Source organism: Bubalus kerabau, chromosome 12 (assembly GCF_029407905.1).
Source record: "Bubalus kerabau isolate K-KA32 ecotype Philippines breed swamp buffalo chromosome 12, PCC_UOA_SB_1v2, whole genome shotgun sequence".
Classification (NCBI taxonomy): Eukaryota; Metazoa; Chordata; class Mammalia; order Artiodactyla; family Bovidae; genus Bubalus; species Bubalus kerabau.
Genome location: NC_073635.1, coordinates 22231547 through 22254625, shown reverse-complemented (window position 1 = coordinate 22254625; position 23079 = coordinate 22231547). Strand labels below are relative to the sequence as shown.

Below are 23079 nucleotides of genomic sequence, written 5' to 3'. Positions count from 1 at the left end.
ACCCGGCGGGCGGGGACCTCCGGGAGCCCGCCAGAGCCGCCCCGCCCGCTCCGGGCCGCGCATCCTTTCCTGCCCGCGCCCGGCTGGCCCGCGGCTGGACAGGAAACCCGGCAGGAAACGCGCGGCCGGCCGGGGCCTGCGGGGAGGAGGCGCGGACCCCAACCCCGCGACCCGGAGCCGGGTTTCAGGGCGAGCCGCCTTCTCTCCCTGCATTTGAGATCCAGTCTCTTCTCCCCCGACCCCTCCTCCGCCCCCTTGTCATTATCTTCTGGGGGACCACGAGGCAGTCATTGAAGTTGGCTGTAAACTGGGTTTCCCAGACGTCATTGAAGAGCTTAAAAAGAGAAGAGCTCACGAAGGTGCCTCTTCATTTTTCTCCGGAGCCAGAATTGGTTATTTACATTAAAAATAACATTTTAAAAACTCGAATCCGAAAGTGTTCAAGTTGTGTTTTTAAAACAATAGGAGAGGATAGAGTTCCACCATAACAGCCGGGCTTGTTTTTGAATAGGGTGTAATGTGCAAGACAGTTTACCATTAGCATACCAATGTGTGGTAAGGAAATCGGAGCCCAGATTTGGTGGTCCCTGGGGAGCAGGTGATTGGAACGAGGCTCCAGGAATCTGTGCGGGGAGGAGGGGCGGTGGTGTGTGCGGAGTGGGGATAGATACATTCTGTTGGTTGAGGTGTGATTACACGGATTCATTATGTATTTGTCAAAACATCCAACTTAATATCCGTGCATTTCACTGTTTGTAAATTTTACCTCCATTTTTAACTCAGAAACGTACCATTTGCAGGTCCTTGAATCTATCACTTAATTTTTTAAAAGGTAGCCCAATTATTCGGTTATCAGAGCTATCAGAGGTTATCAGAGGTACCAAATTTGCAAAGCACTGTACTGATTCAATCCAGCCAAAGATTCAAAAAAGGCTTTAATGTGTGGAATGAAAAAAATATTCAATGTGAGAGTTGTGAGTTGTTTTTATTTGGAGCAAAATGAGGACTAAAGCCCAGGATTCACCTCTCAGATAGCTCTGAGGAAATGCTCCCAAGAGGTAGGGTGGGAGGTCTGTATATATACGTAGTTTGTGCTAGTCACCAGGCACAGATGTCTCTGTTAATAATTTTAGTGCTATTCTAGATATAAGAGGCAAGAAACTGAGCTCATAAAATCTGAAAAATACCTAACTACCTGAAGACCTGTTCTGATATTGTTTCCCAACGCACATGCATGCATGGATGCTCAGTCACGTCTGACACTTTGTCACCCCATGGACTGTAGCCCATCAGGCTCCTCTGTCCATGTGATTCTCCAGGCCAGAATACTGCAGTTGGTTGCCATGCCCTCCTCCAGGGGATCTTCCCAACCCAGGGATGGAACCCCCATCTCCTGCGTGTAGCTTCCTGCATTGGCAGGCTGATTCTTTATTGCTTTGCCACCCACGTGGCCTTCCAGGGCAGTGTCATTCTTGATCTCCACCCTAAACTCCTTTCAGGGGTGTGTTAGGGTCAGTGATTGCAGGGACAGGTTACCAAATCCTTACAGAGGCAGGTAGCAGGTGACAATTTTTAGTTGGCAAAGGTCACCATCCAATTTCAAGGTCAGAATTATCTAGTCCAACATCTATTCATCAACCAAGTGAGAACTCCTTTTAAATACATGCCACAAGCCCTGCCATTTTTGGTTTTGAAAGCAAGAGCTCATTTTAAGAGTGGGAGTTAGATGCAGCAGAAATAAAGTCCAGCCTTGCCTCCATCAGTCAGTTCAGTTCAGTTACTCAGTTGTGTCCGACTCTTTGCGACCCCATGAATCGCAGCACGCAAGGCCTCCCTGTCCATCACCAACTCCCAGAATTTACTCAGACTCATGTCCATCGAGTCGCTGATGCCATCCAGCCATCTCATCCTCTGTCATCCCCTTCTCCTCCTGCCCCCAATCCCTCCCAGCATCAGGGTCTTTTCCAATGAGTCAACTCTTCACATGAGGTGGCCAAAGTACTGGAGTTTCAGCTTTAGCATCAGTCCTTCCAATGAACACCCAGGACTGATCTCCTTTAGGATGGACTGGTTGGATCTTCTTGCAGTCCAAGGGACTTGCAATTCTTCTCCAACACCACAGTTCAAAAGCATCAATTCTTCGGTGCTCACCTTTCTTCACAGTCCAACTCTCACATCCATTCATGACCATTGGAAAAACCATAGCCTTGACTAGACAGACCTTTGTTGGCCAAGTAATGTCTCTGCTTTTGAATATGCTATCTAGGTTGGTCCTAACTTTCCTTCCAAAGAGTAAGTGTCTTTTAATTTCATGGCTGCAATCACCATCTGCAGTGATTTTGGAGGCCCCAAAAATAAAGTCTGACACTGTTTCCACTGTTTCCCCATCTTTTTGCCGTGAAGTGATGGGACCGGATGCCATGATCTTAGTTTTCTGAATGTTGAGCTTAGGCCAACTTTTTCACTCTCCTCTTTCACTTTCATCAAGAGGCTCTTTAGTTCCTCTTCACTTTGCCTCCATAACCTCGGGCAAATACTTAACCCCTCCTTTCCTCCACTGCAAAAGACATCTAATGTAGTCATACTGAAGTTTTGTGGTGATTGAGTGAAATGTATAGAAAGCAACTTGCTCAGTGTTGATCTCTCAGACACACACTCTTCCTAGAAACCCACTCTGCCTCAATTGAAGTGCAAGGGCCTGGGATCAATGTGCTTGGTCAATTTTTAAATAAGAGCATTATTGAGATGTTTGGTCATTTTTGCTTTAATTTGAATTCTTGCCAAACTGTTTACTAGATAGTTAAGACAGTTTAATCCTTTCTAAAAAGAAGCCAACAGAAATTTAAAGGAAAAAAGCTTTCAAAAGAACCGTGGTATGGTCTTAGCTGTATTAAACTAAAACAAGCTGGCTGACAAAGATATCTTGAGTAAGTGACTGGTCAAGGGATCTTTTGCAAATTGTGTAAAATGTGTTCACTATCTCAATAACACCCTTTATATAAATAGGGAGATTTTCCCCCCCTAGATAACACTCTTGAGAGACAAGCTTTAACTGACTCGTGATTATTAGAGCACAAGAAAGAAAATGATTGACCCAATTGTCACATTGTGAAAGTAAGACCTTATGTGTGTGTTAATCTAACTTTTCTGGAAAGCTTCCCGCATCATGGACCTGGCCCATGTTATGGAATTTGAATAAGACAGCGTATCTCAGACAGGCTGAGGCTGGACAAGTGTGGATAAGAAGCCTCTTGGAAAGAGGGTAAAGGACACAGACTAAGGTTTCAGACTCAAGACACACTATAATTCAAAAGCCACTCAACTGAGTGAATACTTAACTAGGAATCTACCATGTACAATTATTGATGTAGGTCACTGGGAATTCCAAAGAGGTGCTATGTGATATTCCTTATAACTTAAAGAAATCTAATTTCTCTGTTTTCTTGTGGCATCGAGATAACAGAGAACAAGATAAAAGACAGTCAAGTGTTTGGGCTGGCCAAAAAGTTCATAAGAGCTTATGGAAAAACCCAAAAGAACTTTTTGACAACCCAATATATGGTTAATTGGGTTTCAGAATAGTAGTTGTGTCCCGGAAACAGATTTTTCTAGAGCAGGTGGGAACAAGCAGAGTATGGTTTTGATTATTAGGGTAGGGGTGGGTGGATGGGAGGAAATAACAAAGGGACGTCTGAACAAGGACAATGTGGCCCAGGGAGAGGAAGGGCCTGACCCAATGCCTTCCCCTGACCATCTCTTGGTTCTCTTGAGCCTAGTGGATCAGCTCCTCCTCTCCCACCAGACCTTCTCAGACCATCTTCCATCAGAACAGAAGCCTCTCTCCTCTGTCCTCCAAGCATGGCACCCATGCCCCTGCCATGGCACAGACTTCATTCCCATCTTCAGTTAAGGCTGCTCACATGTCTATGTCCCAGTGAGGCTACCCTCTTAAAAGCAGGGGCTGCATCTCATTCACTTCTGTATCCCCCAGTGGCCCAGTTCCTCACACAAAGTCAACAGGTATTCAAAAATGTTTCTTTTTATTGAATTCAATGAGAGATGAAAGTAGGGTGAAGTGAAGCCCATTTATAAACAGGCGCACACAGGGGGTCACTCGTTTGGTCGTCATTTTGTTGGACGCTTACCGTGTGCCAGGCCTCACTCTAGGCGCTGAGGGCACATCCGTGAACAAAGCAGAGAAAAATCTCCGCCCCCGTGGAGCTGACACTTAAGATCTCTCATAAGGAGTAGGATCAGCGATACATTTACATAAATTCAACCATACCTATCAGCATAGTGAAGAAAAAGGAAAAAAAAAAGACACATTTAAGTACTTTAATTATTGGTACTACAAAAGTCTACTGTTGATATATAATCTTTTATTATATATTTTACTTGCTATAGTCATAAAATATTCATAGCCATGTATCACTTTACAGCCATTCTACTTATAAGATTATATACAGAACTTTATTGGCAATTTCAGAGATTTTCACGGATCATTTTGAGCATGCTTGATTCCATCCTTAAGCATAGTCCTTAAAACCTACCCATCATAGAAGTTGTGACTCTATCAGATGGAAACTCGGAGGTTGTTGGGCAAGGAAGAACCATTCTAAGTATCTGAACATGAGAATAATGACATGATAAATCCATGTCTGGTTGGCTTAGTCTGGTAATAGGGAACAAGAGATAGTACCTTCACATAAATACACATGGTCAATCAACAGTGGAATTCACATCAAGAATTAAAAAAAATAAAAAAGAACAGTTTATGAGTCATTTCCCATTTTTTTAAGACAACTAAAATAGTAAGACCTTGAGGTCAAAAATATTTATAATCAACTCGATTATAAAATCTAAAAGAAAAAATCTTAACATACTGGCTTAGTCTAACTAAACCTTTATCATTTTCATACATTTTTCAAAGAGTATTTAAAAAGAACACCAAGTCAAGAAAAATCATTTTTAAATTTTGCAATAATTTTACTCTGTATACATTAATACCAATCATTTAACCCTGAAAACATTCTTCACTTGTACAATGTAAAAAATTGGACAGTATGTGACTAGAAATATTCCATTATCATAAAGCTATAGATTTGTGCTTTGAAGAGCAAAGTTAGAAAGCAAAAATAATAATATAACAGTGATAAGCACCAAGAAGACAGAACTTTTTTGCACTTAGGGCCTGACTGGTTGTATTTAAACATAACCTCTACCAACAAAGGAATGAAAATGACACCTTATTTGGCAAAAACAAAACAAAAAGAACAAAAATATACATATAGAGGTCTGGAAACAGTGAAGAATGCCCACTTTAAAACAATAAAATCAATCATACCTGTTTTTTACTTAATGTGACATTTGCAAAATTAGATTCATGTCGCTTTATATAATTCCGACTGCTCCATTTTTGTTAATGTGTTGTCACACTAGTATAAATAAATATGCTGACTCACGAGTCTGCTGTAATGAATCAACACCATTACAGCTAGAAGACCCAGTAGCTCTAACAATCTTAGTTGCAACTCATTCCAACTGGTGAAACAGATTATTTATCTGTGTAATTTTTAAAAATTTTGGCCAGATGAGATATGGAGTGAATGAGATGAGTGTGTGTGTGTGTGTGTGTGTGTGTGTGAGAGAGACAGAGTGCCTCCAGAGAGGAGTGACACGCAAACAACCATACACAATGGCTCCAAAGACTTGGGCAGCCAGACACTGAATTTCCCCCCAAACAAACGAGAGGGGATGTTAAGGGGGGTGTCATCACCACGTGGGATCAGCGACGGATTTGGAACTAAGGCAGGATGCCTCAGCCACGACGTTCCCGTGACACTGGAGGATGTGAAGCAGCAACAGGGATCAGGCAGGGGTCAGGGATCGACTCTGGCTGCACGTGGAGGGTTTCCCTGGGTCTGCAGCTGAGGGTCCCCAGACCTTGCCCCTAGGGCATCTGCAGCGGCCCGGCAGTGGTCCTGCACTTCTTAGTGAGGATGTCTCAGGGAGCCCAGAGTCTCAGCCTGAGCGTTCCCGCCTCCTGCTCTCAAAGGTTCTCTCAATACAGATACCACCCCTTTTAGAGGCTTGGCCAAAACCTATCAGTGACCTTCCACTGCCAACTCAGCCTTGAAAGGGGCTCTCCCTGTGGTGTCCCTGAGTTTGAGGTAATGCCAACGGACTGTACGCCGTGTTGCAGTAATGAAGTCAGGCGGTCACTAGAAAACTCAAGCGATCTTGATTCAATATTTGCCAGTCATCTCAGTAATACTTTCTAGTGAGAGTTTCTCCACACAAATTATAATGTGTGGAACAAAGGAAAAAAATATTGCTAGAGGATGATAGAGTTTTTTAAAGTTCAGCAGTAAAACTCCTTAAGGGAAGGAAAAGGAGACATATTAACATTTCCACTTTCTATTTGTCCATCCTTGGCTTTGAGGTAAAAGAGCACCAAGGTTCATGTAAAGCTAGTTAAAGGTTCTTCCAGGCCCCTCCACCCACACAACAATCTGAGGGAAATCCTGAACAGTCTACTTCCCAAATTTGTAACCTTATCTCTGGGCATGTCCATACAGCTCTTTAATTCACTAGCAAAATCCATAGCAGTTTTTAAAACAGAATGACATAGTTGCATTCTTTAAATGCCAGCCACGAAATCATCACTTAAAAAAAAGAAAAAGAAACTAGTCAGATTATATATATGGAAGTCAAGAAAAATTCTTTTTTTTAAGCTGCTTTATTTGGTCTGCTGAAGACATGCCTATGGCTGCTTCTAAAAAGCTCTTAGGAAGAGCCTCACGTGACATCCTGCAGTTGGATGTTGTCAGGTTCTTAAACTACACTGTAGGTCTAAACTTCTTCATGAAAACCCCTCAAAGGTGCACACTAAATGCAAAGAAAAACTTCTTTTATAACTCAGTGAATTTCAGTCAAACCAAAATAACGATCTAACCTGTCCAAACACGCAACTTCTCTTTCTCCCCCAATGAACTAAATTCTTTTCTTTAAAAAATGGTCAGATTTGAAGATCGAGTTAAAATCCACCAAATTTCCAGTTAAACTCTGAGGGTTTCTATACAACGGTAGCATGATTTTGAATTCATACTGGCATTCAGCTTTCTGTATTTTTCCTATATATAGCCTAGAGAAGCTTCCTGGATCATAATATTTGGGGAGAAATTAAAAGGGTCTTGTATGATACTGCAAAGTTCCAGTAATTCTGTTTATCAGGGTTTACCCTTAGCTCAATGGCATTCAACCTCTCCATGATGCAAGTATATGGATAACAAGTTATTTCAGATACAAAACTCTTAGCTCTGTGTCATAAATAAATTTGGGTAAAACCGCAAGCCTTCCACTGAATCATCTCGGCAAAGATGGCCCATCTTCTCAGCAAGAAGCAACCTAGGAGTCAAGGGGAAAAAAAACACCATCATCCATCCATTCATTCAGAAACACGAATGATAGCTACAAGTGAGCAGCAGAGAACTCGCTTACCTCTCTTTAGCCAGAAGGACAGACATTCCCACGAGCTTAGCAAACTCTTCTGATGTTAACGATCCCTTCTCTGAAACCTAACAGAAACACAGAGCAAGAAAAAAAATGTGATCATTTAGGCCACCTTGGTACTAACCTGAGAATATCTATGTGTATACTCAGGAAATAATTGACTGAATTTTCTACTAAAATCACTCCAGAACTAAAGCTTCTTCACTAATGCTTAAGTCTACAAAAGTGGAAGGACCCAAAACAAACACTGTAGACTAAAACATTGTGCAATAGAGCAATGTGTACATATGTGTGCGAGGTCCCTTAAGTGCTGTCCAACTCTTTGCAAACCCATGGACATAGCCCGACAGGCTCCTCTTTCCATGGAATTTTCCAGGCAAGGATGCTGGAGTGGGTTGCCATGCCCTCCTCGAGGGGATCCTCGGGACCCAGGGATTGAACTTGTGTCTCTTAAGTACCCTGCATCCGCAGACGGGTTCTTTACCACTAGCGCCACCTGGGAAGCCCAATAAAGGCAATGTACTTCATAGTCTGAAAAGGAACATACAACAAATTCTAACTGAGTGCATAGTATATGCTCCAGTGAAGGACCCTTATCATAGGATTGGTTTTAAGTATGTGATCGGAATATGTATAGTCTTGAAACTTTCATCAAATTTAAAATAAGAGGTATAATAAATGTGAGTTATTCTAAGTATACAGGCTCACCAAAGAAGCTAACAGGCAGTAATATTTCAAGGTCCTAACAAATAATCAGTTTGGCCAGCAAAATCCACCTAAACTACAGTTGCTTTCCATATTTTTTGAAGCAATTATTTTACAAAACAATTTGCAATGTTTACAATGCAGCTTATGTGGGTATGACTAAAAGAAAAAGTTCAATCATGGGTAACACTCTGACAAAGTTAAAAACTTACTCTCAAGGCTGAGTTTCAAACAGAAAGGGAGTAAGCACCTCCCTCATTCTAGCTCCCCTTACTTACAAGATGTTATGAGTGTTGGCAAGTTTCAAAGAGCTTTCAAAGTATAAATGTGATGAATAGTCGCTCATTGTTAATGATCAACCGTTTTCAATTGGGTCTGTGAACATTACTTTTTAGCAAAGTTAAATTCAAAAGGAAATCCTGTTTCTCAAGTTGCTAAGTGCTGGGGGCTTCGGGGGGCAAGCTCTAACGAGGGAGGGAGGAAACGGGGTCCCCGTACCGTCTCCAAGGCTGAGGCCACCATTTCCTCCTCCTTGTGGGACTGAAGTTCAATGACCATGACGCCGCTGTCAAACACGCGGAGTCTAAAAGTCGCAGAAGGGAGAACAAAGCCGTGAACATCTGGGATCTTGGACCCTCGGAGAGGCGAAAATATTTTTTTACTTTCATTTATGCCCAGGTCTGAGGGCAATATTAACACAAAACAGCATTTCAGATATAATGACCATGGGTGACTAAAGCATAACCAAAAAAGCTCACGAATAAACAGTTAATGAAATTCTGAACTGTAATCCACATGCTAAGTAAAATATGCCTGGCTACTTTTTTTAAAACCTGAGGATAAGGAAAATACAATTCACAGCTGACTGTACTTCCAGGTCTCCAGAGACTAAGACAAAAAAAATTGTGTAAGGACAGAAAGACTGGTCACTGTGACCTCATGGGAGGAGCCCACATTGGCAAGAGTCTGACCACCTGCCCCTGAGGCCCTGCACAGCCCTGAGAAGGATGGAAGCTGGGATGACAGATGCCCATGGTGCCAGGTGATTCCTGCCCACATGTGAGAGAAACTTCCAGAAGAGTGATGTATATGCTGGCTCACCACGCAAGAGGACAGACCTACAGGGCTGTTCTGTCTACTCAGGGTGGAATTGTGACAACAGACGGCAAACTTCCCACAAGGTTCTTTTACCTGAGAGGTAATTTCAGCGCTTCCAGCATCTTGCACGCATTCACTAAATCTTCTGGTGAAAGCAACTAGAGAGGGGGAAAAAAATACAAGTTTACCATTTACACTGCAAATTTAATAGAGTGATGCTATGTAATTATGATGACCACTCAAACAGAAGAGGTAACTGTAAAATGATCATGCATCAAGGATTTTAGGTGGCTTACTCACTTACAAGGCAAAAAGGATTAACAAAGAAGCAAAGACGTCTATTCATTAGAGCAGTGCTATCCAAAGAAATATAATACAAGTCATATAGGTAATTTAAAACCTTCTAGCAGCCACGTTAAAAAATACACAGGTTAAATTAATTTTAATGCATATATTTTATTCAACCCAACAGAGCCAAAAATTCACCATGTAATTGATATAAAAATCATTAATAAGAGAGTTAACACTTCTCTATTCTATATAAAGTCTTCTAAATCCAGGGCGTAATTTACACTTGCAGCACACTTCAGTTTGGACCACCTGCATTTCAAGTTCACGATCGTCACCCGTAGCTACCTAGAGGCTACCTTCTGGCTCACGTGGCCTTGAAGAATCGGCTCAGCACAGTGGTGACCAGCAGCTGTGAGTCACACGGAATAGCTCCGGAGCCAGTCCAGCCTGCGTCCCAATCTCTGTCAAAAGACTGTCTCCCGGTAGAGCCGTGGTCAAGCTTTTGAATCTTCCTGAGCCTCGGTGTCCTCATCCCCTAATTGTCCGCCAGATGGGGAGAGTAATAGCTACCACACTGAGTGATGGGGAGGATAAGCAGAGAACACGTGCAGAGCGCCTGGTGGATAATAAGTACCCACCAGGATGATTACTATGACTGCTCAAATTAAAACACAGAGCAGAGGGACCTCCCTGGTGGTCCAGTGGTTAAGACTCCACACTTCCAATGCAGGGGGGTGTGGGTTCAATTCCTGGTTGAGGAGCTAAGATCCCGCATGCCGTGTGGCACAGTCAAAAAATTCAAAAAAACAAAAAAACACAGAGAAGAGCTTTGACTTGGGGAACCTGGGTGAGCACTGGAGACACATGTGTGAGCTATCTGCGTGGAGGGCAGAGAGACTGCACAGACAGACCCTTGGAGGCCAAGGACATGTGGGTGGAAAGGACAGCGAGAGCTGAGGTGTAGCTGGGGCTGATTCTAAGCCAAAGGAACAGAGCAGCTTCCCCGCTGTGTTATCAACAGGCAATCTGAGTCCAGCCAGGTTCATTCAAAACAGTTAACAATCACAGAGTGAGGTCACCAGGCATAGTCTTGCTCATCATGACACAAACACAGGCTATTAGAACGCTGAGGTATCACTCAATCTAAACCCTATCTTAAAGGTAAAAAACCTGAGTTCCAGAGAGGTTAAGGAAGCTACTCAAAGTCACTGAGCAAAACCAGGAACAGAATCTACCCTCTAGATCCCAGGGCAGTGTTCTTTTCACTGCACCACACTGCTTTTCAAAATATCAATACTTTTGATACTCACAGCCCTTCCTCAGATTGTATTCATTGTAGGAGAATTTGTATTCTATCAAGAAAGTCTATATTTAGCCAAAAGCATATCTAAAAATTCTTACTTCCATTCCTCGAGCTCGGTTTACTAAACAGTACACCTCCGTAAGTGACATTATTCCCCCTCGTTCCTGTTAAAATATGAAATAAAAAGAAACATTATAATTAGCACTAGTTAGCACTTCCTAATAGAAATCATAATCAGAGCAAAATCAGAAATTATAAAATTTCTTAAGAAGCTTTTGAAAACTATATTTACATACCAGGAACCTATTCAGATACCAGGAGGCACTTCAAATTCCCTATTTGGACTTTAATACCATAATTACTGTTTTAACATTTACTTAAATAAAAAGAGGGGTTGGACACTACATTTCAAAAAGTGTATTTAAATGTTTTAAGTTATTCCAGCTAATAACTAAATAAATGATGGAATTAAATATCACCATTTTGCAACCCCTAATGAAGTAACAGATATAGATAATGACTGTCAGTAGCTGTTAATATCACACAAACAAGATAATCAGATATAACATACCTCCTGATGGAAACGCACAAAACCCTCTATGGAATATTCTTATTAGGACAAAAAAAAAGAACTTCTAGATATAACTACCAATTTACAGGGAACACATAAGACGGTGAAACGTGGTAACTTACAGTTAGCAAAATCCAACTCTGAAACACTATAAGATAAACTACTAGCTTCTTCAGTAAATAAATTGTATGATGGGAAAAAAGAGATGGGAGAAGGAAAAACCCATAGAATTAAAAAAAAAAACAAAACAACCTTGAGAGCAATCAAACATTTGCAATGTATCTTGGCTTGAATAAATCAACTGCAACAGAAAATGTGAATACTAACTAGGTATCCGATAATACTAAAAAATTATTTTTTAATTTTTAGGTGTGAAATGGGATTATAATCACATTTAAAGGCATCTTTATCACTATAATTACATAGTTAAATGTTTACAGGTAAAGGGATATGATGTCTGGGATTCGCTTTAAAATAATTTTGAATGGAGCTGGACAATGGGGACATAGGGATTCATTATGCTATCCTACTCTGTCATCTGTTTGAAATATTTCTTAATACAGGTGCTTTAATAAAGTTTTGATTCCCTGAATAATGTTAAACTAGAATACGAAACTTTATTATGAAGTTATTAATAGCACACAGTATATGAAAAAAATGTGTCTAAAATATATACAGATTATATATTTCCTTTTGAAAATAAGAGATAAGAAAGACTTTTTGCATCAAACAGATTTAGATATCTGAAATGGAAATTAAAAACAATTTAGAAAATTATTGACAAAGAATCACTGCTAAGTGCTAAGTCGCTTCAGTCGTGTCCGACTCTGTGCGATCCCATAGAAGGCAGCCCACCAGGCTCCCCCATCCCTGGGATTCTCTAGGCAAGAACACTGGAGTGGGTTGCCACTTCCTTCTCCAATGCAGGAACGTGAAAAGTGAAAGTGAAGTCGCTCAGTCGTGTCCGACCCTTAGCATGGACTGCAGCCTACCAGGCTCCTCCGTCCATGGGATTTTCCAGGCAAGAGTACTGGAGTGGGGTGCTATTGCCTTCTCCAAAGAATCACTGAACTAGTTTAGTTTATTACTGCAAGGAAAAATAACATGTTGGTTGAATAGAAGCCACATCATGAAAGGAGTTAAGCTCTTAAGACCTCTGATGACACAAAAATAATTTAACACAATTTAAAGAGACCATTAATATTTTGTTTTTACCTCCAAAGGTGCCTGCAGTATTCCAGCCAGCTGTTTGGCCAGCTGCATGTGGTACTGTGTGCCAGAGCCGTAGGTTTCCCTGGTAACCGGGTTAGCTATCCCCATGCTCAGCAAATAGGATTTAAACCTGATGGTCTATAAGGAGAGGGAAAGATACACAAAAAGACTATGCAGATTTAGTCTCTCTACCCAGCATCTGAAATCCATCAGACATTCAGTTCCACTCAATTATTTCTGTATCTACCCATCTCTTCTACTGTGTTTCTATGCTGTGAAATATATGAGTGAATTCCTAGTATTTCCTAGCATACATCGGATCATTACTCTCCTCCTGCCTTAGTATCTCAGTCTCTATTTACCCCACAGGGTTGGTGGCAGATGAGACTCAGGTAACAACCATCCTTCTGCTTAATGTCAACCAAATGATAAAACCAAAAACCTAGGAAAATGGCTGTGACCAGATTGTAGACAAATTTAATGAAACATATCAAACTTAAGGGTATGTCAAGAACAATCTTCCACATTTCAGTATCTCTTATTTTCTACATTCCAGGAAAAGTACTGAAATATCCTTTAATTATGCTAGAGCTAACAAAGTTTTTATGGCTGACTTTTTCTTCCACATTGTCATATATCCTCAAGTCCTACAAGAAATCAAACACTATTTTAAGAAACAGCATGCTGGTAAACCACCAGAATGCCCTTGTGTTATCTCTGTAATCTAGTTCTCAAAGCCTTAAAGAGGCCACCCGTGTACCTCATCTTCTGTGATGTCACCTTGCTTGTCTTTGATCTTATTAGCAATGGACTTTGATAACTCCACCATTTCCTTAGCCTGTCAAGAGAACAGAAAAAGAGCAAAAAGAAATAATGTCCCTAAATGTCTGCTAACAAAATATATTTTCAAAAGTGTATTATAATTGGTATGAATTTAATACATGTAAATGACATATACCTTGACCATTAGCTTGCTGAGGTCTTCGAAGGCCTGAAATGAGAAATGAGATTTTGCTGGAATCTGCCTAAAGAACTGAGACGTTTTAAAGCAATGAAGCACTCTATTTTCTTCCCTATGACAGAAATTTATGAAATTTTCTGACAAATATCAATTTATTTATATGAATAGTTATATAGTCATAAATCTACCTTATCCTAAAGAATTCAGTTTAGCTTAGAAGCTGTCAAATTTCCAAAACCAACTACAGAAAACAAATTTTCAGAAAGAAAACAGTTACTGATTAAACAAACAAAAGGTGACATAATAGTTTAGAAAATATTATTTCTTTGACACAAGTAAGAAAATTTGTCACTGGTTTTTCCCAGATAAGAGGTCAGGAATCACAGGTGTTGTACAGTTTTCCTGGCCGAAAATGGCAACATGCAGCTGCAGGAATACTTATTTGGGTCCAACAATTTCGGCTTTAATAGCAGGTATGATTAACCAAAACCATAAACCTCAGCCTTGAATATTACACAGATTATACTTGTAGCCTTGGCTAAACTGGATATCACAAGAGAACATTAAAATACCACCAAAGCATGTCTAAATAAAACCCATCAACTACAATGAACATCTATCCCCTCCAAAGGCCTCTTCAAACTTAATCAGATATATTTATAATTCAAGTATTTGTGGCTCAATGATAAAGAAGTTGCCTGCCAATGCAGGAGATGGAGGTTCGATCCCTGGGTCAGGAAGATCCCCTGGAGGAAGGCATGGCAACCCACTCCAGTATTCTTGCCTGGAGAATCCCATGGACAGAGGAGCTTGGCGGGCTACAGTCCATGGGATCACAAAGAGTCGGACACAACTGAGCACACACTCACACACTTCCAGTGCAGAATAGCATCTAACTGATGTGCACAGATGTTACTTTTTAAAACTAATTAAGCAGCTTATCATTAATTGAAAATTCTTTCAATCTACCGAGAACAGTGGTCCACAGGTTCAGCCTGGCTGGTGCCCATCTTAATGACATGCAGGAACATATCCCCCATCTGCAGAAAGATTTTGCTAAAAGAATAGAGTGCTGTGTACAATTCTTATGGTCAACTCACTGGGCTGCTACCGAAAACAAAGGGGAACGAATGTGCACACACCTAACAGGAATTTCCTCAGATAAACAAAAGGCTTAAACACTGGATTCTTATCAGCAGTGGCCAGCAGATGCAGGAAACCTTTTGTGGGAAACTTTGGGCAACGGCCCTGAAACTCAGGCTATTCGAATGTTTAAATGGAGGGCAAATCGCATACCAACCTCATTTTCAAATAAAATTAAAATGCAGACACTTTACACACTTAGACTTGACTTTGTATATACAGTTACTAGATTTCTTTTACCTAAGTGAAAAGAAAAGACAACATTTCTAAATTTTTATATGGTAAGTCATTTTATTTACTGTATTATATTTTCATAGAAAAAGTCTGCTGAAAATAATGGTAAGTCTGCGTAGAATACACAAATTAACCCTTAATGTGCATAGTCCATAAAAAATAAATACAAATATTTTAGTATTTTGGAAGAAGTACCTATAAAAAATTCTAGATAATTATAAAGCATAATTAAAAGCATCCTCACTTCTATTTCTATTATTATTCTAAAATTTGGTATTAGCGTTGAACATGTTAGTCACTCAGTCGTGTCTGATTTTTTGTGACCCCATGGACTGTAGCCCACCAGCTCCTTTGTCCATGGAATTTGCCAGGCAAGAATACTAGAGTGGTTTGCCACTTCCTACTCCAGGGGATCTTCCCAATCCAGGGATCAAACCCACACCCCCTTGTGTCTCCTGCATTGGCAGGTGGGTTCTTTACCACTGCACCACCTGGGAAGCAGAGCAAGGACCATCTGGTGAAGAAATCAATGACCTGTACAAGAGCCCAATGCTTGTGTAGACTCCTCTGACTATGCAACTCTGAAAACCACACTGAAGTGGAATAACAGTTCATAAGCTAAGAAAAATGTTATTCTGAACACCAAGTTAGTATGGCAGCCTTTAGAAAAAGGAATACTGATAATGCAAAATTGGTTCATTGCTCCATGCCACCTCCAAGTGTCACACAGAAGGGTGACTACAAAAGCCACCGCAAGAGGACAGCGACAGCACCTTCTGGGTGGCAGAGAGCGCTCGGGACGTAGCAGACCACACTCGTCTGCAAATCAGGAAACCCGAGTCCTCATAACCCTGGTTCCAAGTCTCGTCACCAGCCCTGAGATGATCCCCTCTCTGGACAGTAAGAAGTGCTCTCAAGAGAAAATGCTGGAATTTTATGGGACTAGAGGATTCTGGGAAGATGGGGGCTATAGCAGCATCATTTTTGAATCTCTCCAAATCCCACCATGAAAATGGGCCAATGAGATCTCAAAACCTCTAAGACCCACAGGCAGCATATACGAAGAAGCTGAGTGACGAGATCTCCACAAGAACCCCAAGACACAAGCTAGTGGAGACAAGCCACCGAGAGCCCCAAGAGCTGCCTCATCTTACCAGTGAGGCAGAGAGAGAAAAGGGAGGCAACAGAGCAACCGACAGACCTAAGGAGAGGAGACCCCGAACCAGCCAGCGGGCATCACTCGAGAGCAGACGGGCAAACCTGAGGTCAGGGACTGAAATGGGGAGAGCTTTGCCCACTTCAGCAGTGGGTGCGAGCAAGGGGTCCTCAGGCAGGGCTGAAGCAGCCTGTAAACTCTGGAAAGGGCTCCTCCACCCCCAGGCTTCCCAGCCAGGACAGGAGCCCACACTGGGGAGAAACTACTGAGACAGGAATCAAAACCTGAGTGAGGCTGGAATAACAGAGGAAGGGGGGAAAGGGGCAGCTAAAGACAGGGGTGGGTACAGGGCCTGGAAACCACAGACGGCAAGTCACCTCCCTTGTGTGCCCCGCATGAACAGAGCACAAGAGAGTGAGCTCTGTGGAGTAAGAGACGCCACCCTGAGCTAGGCCTTCCTCTAAAAATTCAGGAAAACTAATTTCACATGAAAATTAGCAACAGCAAAGTATCAAGGTCAAATCCCACACACGGTTATTACAAGAAAAAAAGAAAATCAGGAGCCGTGTAACATTACAGATAATGAAAGAAAGCCAGAAAGACACGTTCACAGATCGGATCAAAAATTAACCTTTGGTTTCAAGATGAGCTGATAGATGTTAATAAAATGATAGAAGTTGTGAAAGAATAACATAAATCAGGAATGAATTTTTTAAAATCATTTTTAAAATAAAGCCTATACTAGGGACTTCCCTGGTGGTCCAGTGGTTAAAGCTCTGTGCTTCCAATGCAAGGGGACCAAGTTTGATCCCTGGTCAGGGAACTAAGATCCCACATCTAGCAGGCCACGTGGTGTAGCCAAAAATAAATAAATACAATGAAAAGTTAAAGAAAAAAAAAGACTATACTACTAGATGAACACAGGAGGAATAAACACAACAGATAATATCTTAAGAGAAACAACAGGTGAAAAAGAGGACATTTTTCTAAAATAAAAAAGCCAAAAAGGGTTGGAAAGAAAGTCACAAAGAGGGAATACTGGCAATAAACTGCAACATACAGCTAATAGGAGTCTCAGAAGAAAAAAATACCAAAGCGATTATTGAAAATTATAGAAAAACTTCTCTGAAATAAAAAGAAAACATGTCTGAAATCAAATACTGAAAGCATACTGTGTCCCTGAGAATAACAATCCGGAAAGACTAACACTAACATTCTAGTAAAATGACAAAAGATTTAAAAAAAAAAAAATCTGTTGAGCATCTAGAAAAAATAGCAAGTGACTTTAAAGAACGGAGAATATCAGGTTTTCACTACTCTGGCAGCAACACTTTATGTCAGACGAAAAAGTGAAAGTCACACATTGAAGGCACTCAGGAAAGAAAATGTGAGCCAAGGACTATAAATCCAGCAAAACTGACCTTCGTGTACAAGAAACACAGAGATGCCAGAATTCAGGGAATATTATTCCCATGAGCACTTTCTCAAACATCTATGAGAGGATGAGCGTCAGACAACAGAAATGAACAGAGGGAAGTGAACGCAAGGACCAGGCATATCACACACAGTTATTATCACGAATGAGACTGAATGACAGGGGAAATGGAAGAGGGTACATGGTGGCTGAATGCACAGACAGTGTATTAATAGATACAGCATACCTATGTTTTACATTTGGGAAGAAAGGGAAGAGCATATACAAAAATACATATATATACTTTTTAACTGTTTAAGTAATTCTTCGCTAGTGTAGTCCTGAATTTGAATAAGAAGCATCAGTGTGACCTTTTGACACACTTTTACTAAAAAAAAACCCTAGCTTTTTCCAGTGGAAAGGGCTACAAATAAAAATCAACTCAATAGAGATGCAAATTTCTAGCAGGCAGATTATGGTTTTGAAATACTGGGCCTGCTGCTGCTAAGTCGCTTCAGTCGTGTCCGACTCTGTGCGACCCCATAGACGGAAGCCCACCAGGCTCCCCTGTCCCTGGGATTCTCCAGGCAAGAACACTGGAGTGGGGGTGCCATTGCCTTCTCCGTTTGAAATACTACTTCTCCTTAAAAGAAACCTTGACTAACACAAGTATCTGGTAACTATTTGCAGTTTGGACTTTATTTGATTGAGGTAAATCTTTGAAATTCTATGAACAGCACTCATCAACGGAATTTTACTTACAAACTATAATAAAAAATTCTAAAAATTACTTCATAAAATCATCTCATAAAAATGCAAGACCATTTTCATATAAACATGGGAAAACTGATGATATGTTTTAAATGTATTAACTGACTGCCCAAATCTAATGCACTGCTCCTTTTTTAAACTAGAGTACCTTCCCCTTTACTTGCTGCTGCTGCTAAGTCGCTTCAGTCGTGTCCGACTCTGTGCGACCCCATAGACGGCAGCCCACCAGGCTCCCCTGTCCCTGGGATTCCCCAGGCAAGAACACTGGAGTGGGTTGCCCTTTCCTTCTCCAGTGCATGAAAGTGAAAAGTGAAAGTGAAGTCGCTCAGTCGTGTCCGACTCTTAGGGACCCCAAGGACTGCAGCCCACCAGCCTCCTCCATCCATGGGATTTTCCAGGCAAGAGTACTGGAGTGGGGTGCCATCGCCTTCTCCTCCCCGTTACTTGAATTTCCTCAAATATGATGAGGTTTCAGAAGCACCAAAGTGCAAGCTGTGCTCCTAGAAGACGTAATGTGCCGGTCTGAACCACTCTTACTATCTCCATGCCTGGTCCCCGAGTGGTCCTCAGTCCGGAAGCCAGTGGTGCCCAATCAGACTCAGGGCCGCAGAATAGCATTTGCCCCTTAACTAAGTTAACCGAACATTCAAAATAATTATACAGGGGACTTTGAATTCATTATGAGTACCATCCAGTCAATGCCACCTAGACTTTAAAATATATGCACAATAATTCATGACGTTTTCTAACATCACAAAATCAAATCTGTATTTCTTTTTTATTCCTTTCTGGAAAACCTTTTTAAAACACATTTGGGCTTAATTATGCCAACCTGAAGTAGACACATTCAGTGGGAACTGTGGCCTCAGGAAAGCTATCTTCCAATACACAGAATGGAGGCAGCCACAGCTGTATCCCAGAGAAAAAGCAAGACGGCTGACAAAGACAGCTGACAGGAACTTGTGTAAGAATTACCTCAGAAATGTTTTTGTCAGTTTCTTTTCTTTTTTCTTCCAGTTTCCTTTCAATACCTACGATTCCTACAGCCCTTATTCTTCCTGGCTAAAAAACAAAAGTAGAAAATAAAACGTCCCAAATAGGAAGAACACACTCTTTTGTAACCCCACCACACCGTGTGTTCAATGGCGAGAGAGGACGCGCAAAGAACCAAGAAAAACAGCACACAATTACATCCAGTTTCCTTTCAAAACGTTTGTCGGTTTATGGCCACACATAATGGCCTTCAAATCATTATAAATAAAAACTGAACACAACAATAGATGGCATATTTTTACTCTGTATTTCAGGTATAAATTAAATTTCCTCTTCAATTTTGTTTTCTGGCAAGTCATCATGCATGTATCAGATATTTAATAGGGCCTCAAATGTGCAAAAAATTAAGAGTTAAAATTCTGGTACTTGACAGTTATTATACAAGCTACTTTTACACATTTGAGTGCCTGTCCAGAGTTGGTGGTGAATGAGACTGGCCTGGAAAATGTCACCCCGTGGTACTGCTGTCTGTTCTGTCAGATGCCACGCTAATTATGAAGAACAGAATGCCAGAAGATGGACTCTAACTCCTGCCACCCTGAAATTACATTAGTAAGTAGTTAATCATGTGTTATTTACAAGTGTCTACTGTCTAGAGAGTACTAAGTCAGGTTCTGTGAAAATAAGGTTCTAATTAGAACATCATCATTTTGCTTCTGGCGAGCTCTATAATCAGAGAACTCTTTTTCCTTTAATGAAGATGCAAAGACAGAGATGAAAACACTGGATTAGGAAACAGTTAAAAAAATACCTGGGGTCCTCGATTTGTTTGTAATGACTGGGGAACTGGCATATTCTCCCATCTTCGCTGTGTCATCTCCTCTGATAGACGCCTGTAAAACTGTTATGCACATACAAAAGCTTTATTTTTTTAATTTGTTTAATTCTTTTTAATTGAAGGACAATTGCCTTACAACACCGTGCTGGATTCTGCCACACATCAACAGGAATCAGCCATAGGTATACATATGTCCCCTCCCTCTCAAACCTCCCTCCCACCTCCCAACCATCCCACCCCTCTAGGTTGCCGCAGAGCACTGAGCTGAGCTCCCTGCGTCACATAGCAAGTTTCCACGCTGATCTAATTTTACATATGGGAGTGCATATGTTTCAGTGCTACTCTCAATTTATCCCACCCTCCTTCCCCCACTGTGTCCACAAGTCTACATTTCCACTGCTGCCCTGCAAATGGGTTCATCAGTACCACCTTTCAAGATTCCATATATATGTGTTAATACACGATACTGGAATCAGGCAGGCTGTGCCATCCTCATACACATCATTACTTAACATTTGTTTAGTTGAGAGGTCTGTTCGGTCATTTGTGAAAAGCCCAGAATTCTCAGAGACATCAAAGGAAATCAAAGGAAGTTCTTTTCTTGGATCAACTTCAGAAAACACAAAGAAAAAAAAAAAAAAGAAGGAACTGACCTTCTACATAAAGTGAACTATTCTCAACAAAGAGATGAGTGACAATGAAATAAATAGACTGACTTTAAACAATCCTGCATGTGTGGATTGTTTTCGATCCATACTGAAATTGACCCAGTGCCAAGAAAAATACACAACCATTATCCATGAAGGAAGCAGAGAATAATTTGTCTAGTTAAAATGTGAGGCCAGATTTTAGGGCCAAAACATGCCTATGCTCGTAAAAAAAAAAACAACAACTGTATCTTTCAACTACAGTGAGAATGACTTGAGTTAGTCACTTCAATTTGCTCAGAGCTTGCGGATCGAGAACACTGGGTCAGATGCTATAAAGAAAAAGAACATACATACTTTATGATCCTGGTGGGGAGATAAACACAGGCTTATCAATGTCTAAAGAATATTTACATACCAACTTAGCCAGAACGTATAAACCATGATACTGTGGAATAAGAACTTACACAGTTAGATTTGTATGGAGTTAATAAAGGTAGACTGCCTGGTGTAAGGCTGGTGAACGTTCAGGCACAGAGGAAGTTACACATTTCACTGCATCATCCTCTGTCCCTTCATCCAAACAAATTACAGCACCGAACCCTTCACTAGTCACCTAGTGCCACGACTTAGCTCATTTCCAGCCTCCGATCTTTCCTGTTCCCACATCCTCCTGCTTCCTGTTCCCACTGAAACCTAAACTTCATATTCTTCACTGATCAGGTTTAAGAGATGATGAAAATTTCATTGGAAAGTTATGGTGAAAACGGGTATGTTGAGCAATACTGCCTTCCATCCTATAAACAAACAACAACCAGAATTTATACAAAGCCACTTTTCTAGTTCAGTTTTATTCATAAGGAGACTTACTTCAATCTGGCCATGTTCCTTGAAGGAGAGCTTGATGTAGGAGTTCTTACTGCTCTGGAATGGGCCGGGTTCTTTGTTAGAAGCAGCTGGGTGAAGATGAACCACTATTTTGGCACTGAAGAAAAAGCAGATGGAATGTATTGGATTGCCTTTTAAGAATCACTAATTTGGCAGCTTCTTTAGTGGCCCAGTGGCTAAGAATCCACCATGCAACTAAGGGAATCCGGTTTTGATCCCTGGCCCGGGAAGATCGCACGTGCCACAGAGCAACTAAGCCCGTGCACCACAACTACTGAGCCTGTGCTCTAGAGCCTGGGAGCACCAACTACTGAAGCCCACGTGCCCTAGAGCCTGTGCTCTGCAACAAGAGAAGCCACCGCAGTGAGAAGCCCCCACTCACCCCAGCTAGAGAAAGCCCACATGCAGCAATGGAGACCAGCGCAGCCAAAAAAAAAAAAAAAAAAAGCCACTAATTCTATTTTTGTAACTTTTAACGTATTTCAGATCACTTAAAAAATTCATGTAGAAACAAAGAACATCCTGAAAGGAATCCTTTTAAAGTCTGTATCAATTCAGTATTAATGAATCTCTCAAAAATTTCTCTACTTAACATGTATATGCTGTGCACCAAAAAAATTAAAGTTACCAGCTCTATAGATTAAATAAAAATGTGGTTTTAGGAAATCAGTTCAAAATAAACTTGCAGAATGTGGGGTGGTTTATGATGCTGGTTGACAATCAGGTTTTCCACCCACAGAGTCATCTCCAAAGGTGACTAGGGGGCCGATCATCTCTGCCAAGGCATACGACCGTACTCATTTGAAAACAAAATGTGATAACTTATCTGCGTAAAACTGGCCAGCTGACATTTTATTAAAACTCCATCCAAAACTAACATTCCACAGTGTCATTTTTGGAAAATGCCACTCAGTCAATGACATGATTTAGAGAGATATCCTGCAGCAAAAACAATTCTCAAAACGCTGCTGCCCCAGGATCACAAACTGCCAGGATCTTTATGACAACTGCTATCTTCTATGCCATTACAAACACCACTGTGTTTGTTCAGTGCTGTGTCTTTTCCCCCCCACCAGCTCAATAAACAATCTCCTAGCAACATGAGCAAAACTGAAAAACTCAAAGTATCTTGCGTACCTAGCTTAGACCTTTTTCTCTATGACCACATTATATTGGCTTGGCCACAACGTTCGTTCGAGTTTTCCTATAACATCTTCTAGAAAAACCCAAACAAACTTTTGGGCCAACACAAGGAATATACCGATTACGCAGTATTACTTTGTTTAGGCCCATAGAGCTGCCTAAATATCATCCTAAAATTGAACAACCACGTGTGGGGCCT

General features: G+C 41.1%; 1 protein-coding gene across 1 annotated transcript in view; it reads right to left on the bottom strand.

Moving 5' to 3' along the window:
- Nucleotides 1–4359: 4359 nt before the first annotated feature.
- Nucleotides 4360–23079, bottom strand: part of VPS36 (vacuolar protein sorting 36 homolog) — a 31993-nt gene continuing 13273 nt past the window's right edge. The window contains exons 4-14 of the mRNA XM_055542293.1: nucleotides 21720–21834; nucleotides 20176–20265; nucleotides 19347–19433; nucleotides 13651–13683; nucleotides 13453–13530; nucleotides 12696–12830; nucleotides 11008–11073; nucleotides 9409–9473; nucleotides 8716–8800; nucleotides 7501–7577; nucleotides 4360–7407 (exon numbers count right to left, since the gene is read on the bottom strand). Coding sequence (XP_055398268.1) covers nucleotides 7314–7407; nucleotides 7501–7577; nucleotides 8716–8800; nucleotides 9409–9473; nucleotides 11008–11073; nucleotides 12696–12830; nucleotides 13453–13530; nucleotides 13651–13683; nucleotides 19347–19433; nucleotides 20176–20265; nucleotides 21720–21834 — 925 coding nt within the window. The 3' untranslated portion in view covers nucleotides 4360–7313. The remainder of the gene's footprint in view (nucleotides 7408–7500; nucleotides 7578–8715; nucleotides 8801–9408; nucleotides 9474–11007; nucleotides 11074–12695; nucleotides 12831–13452; nucleotides 13531–13650; nucleotides 13684–19346; nucleotides 19434–20175; nucleotides 20266–21719; nucleotides 21835–23079) is intronic.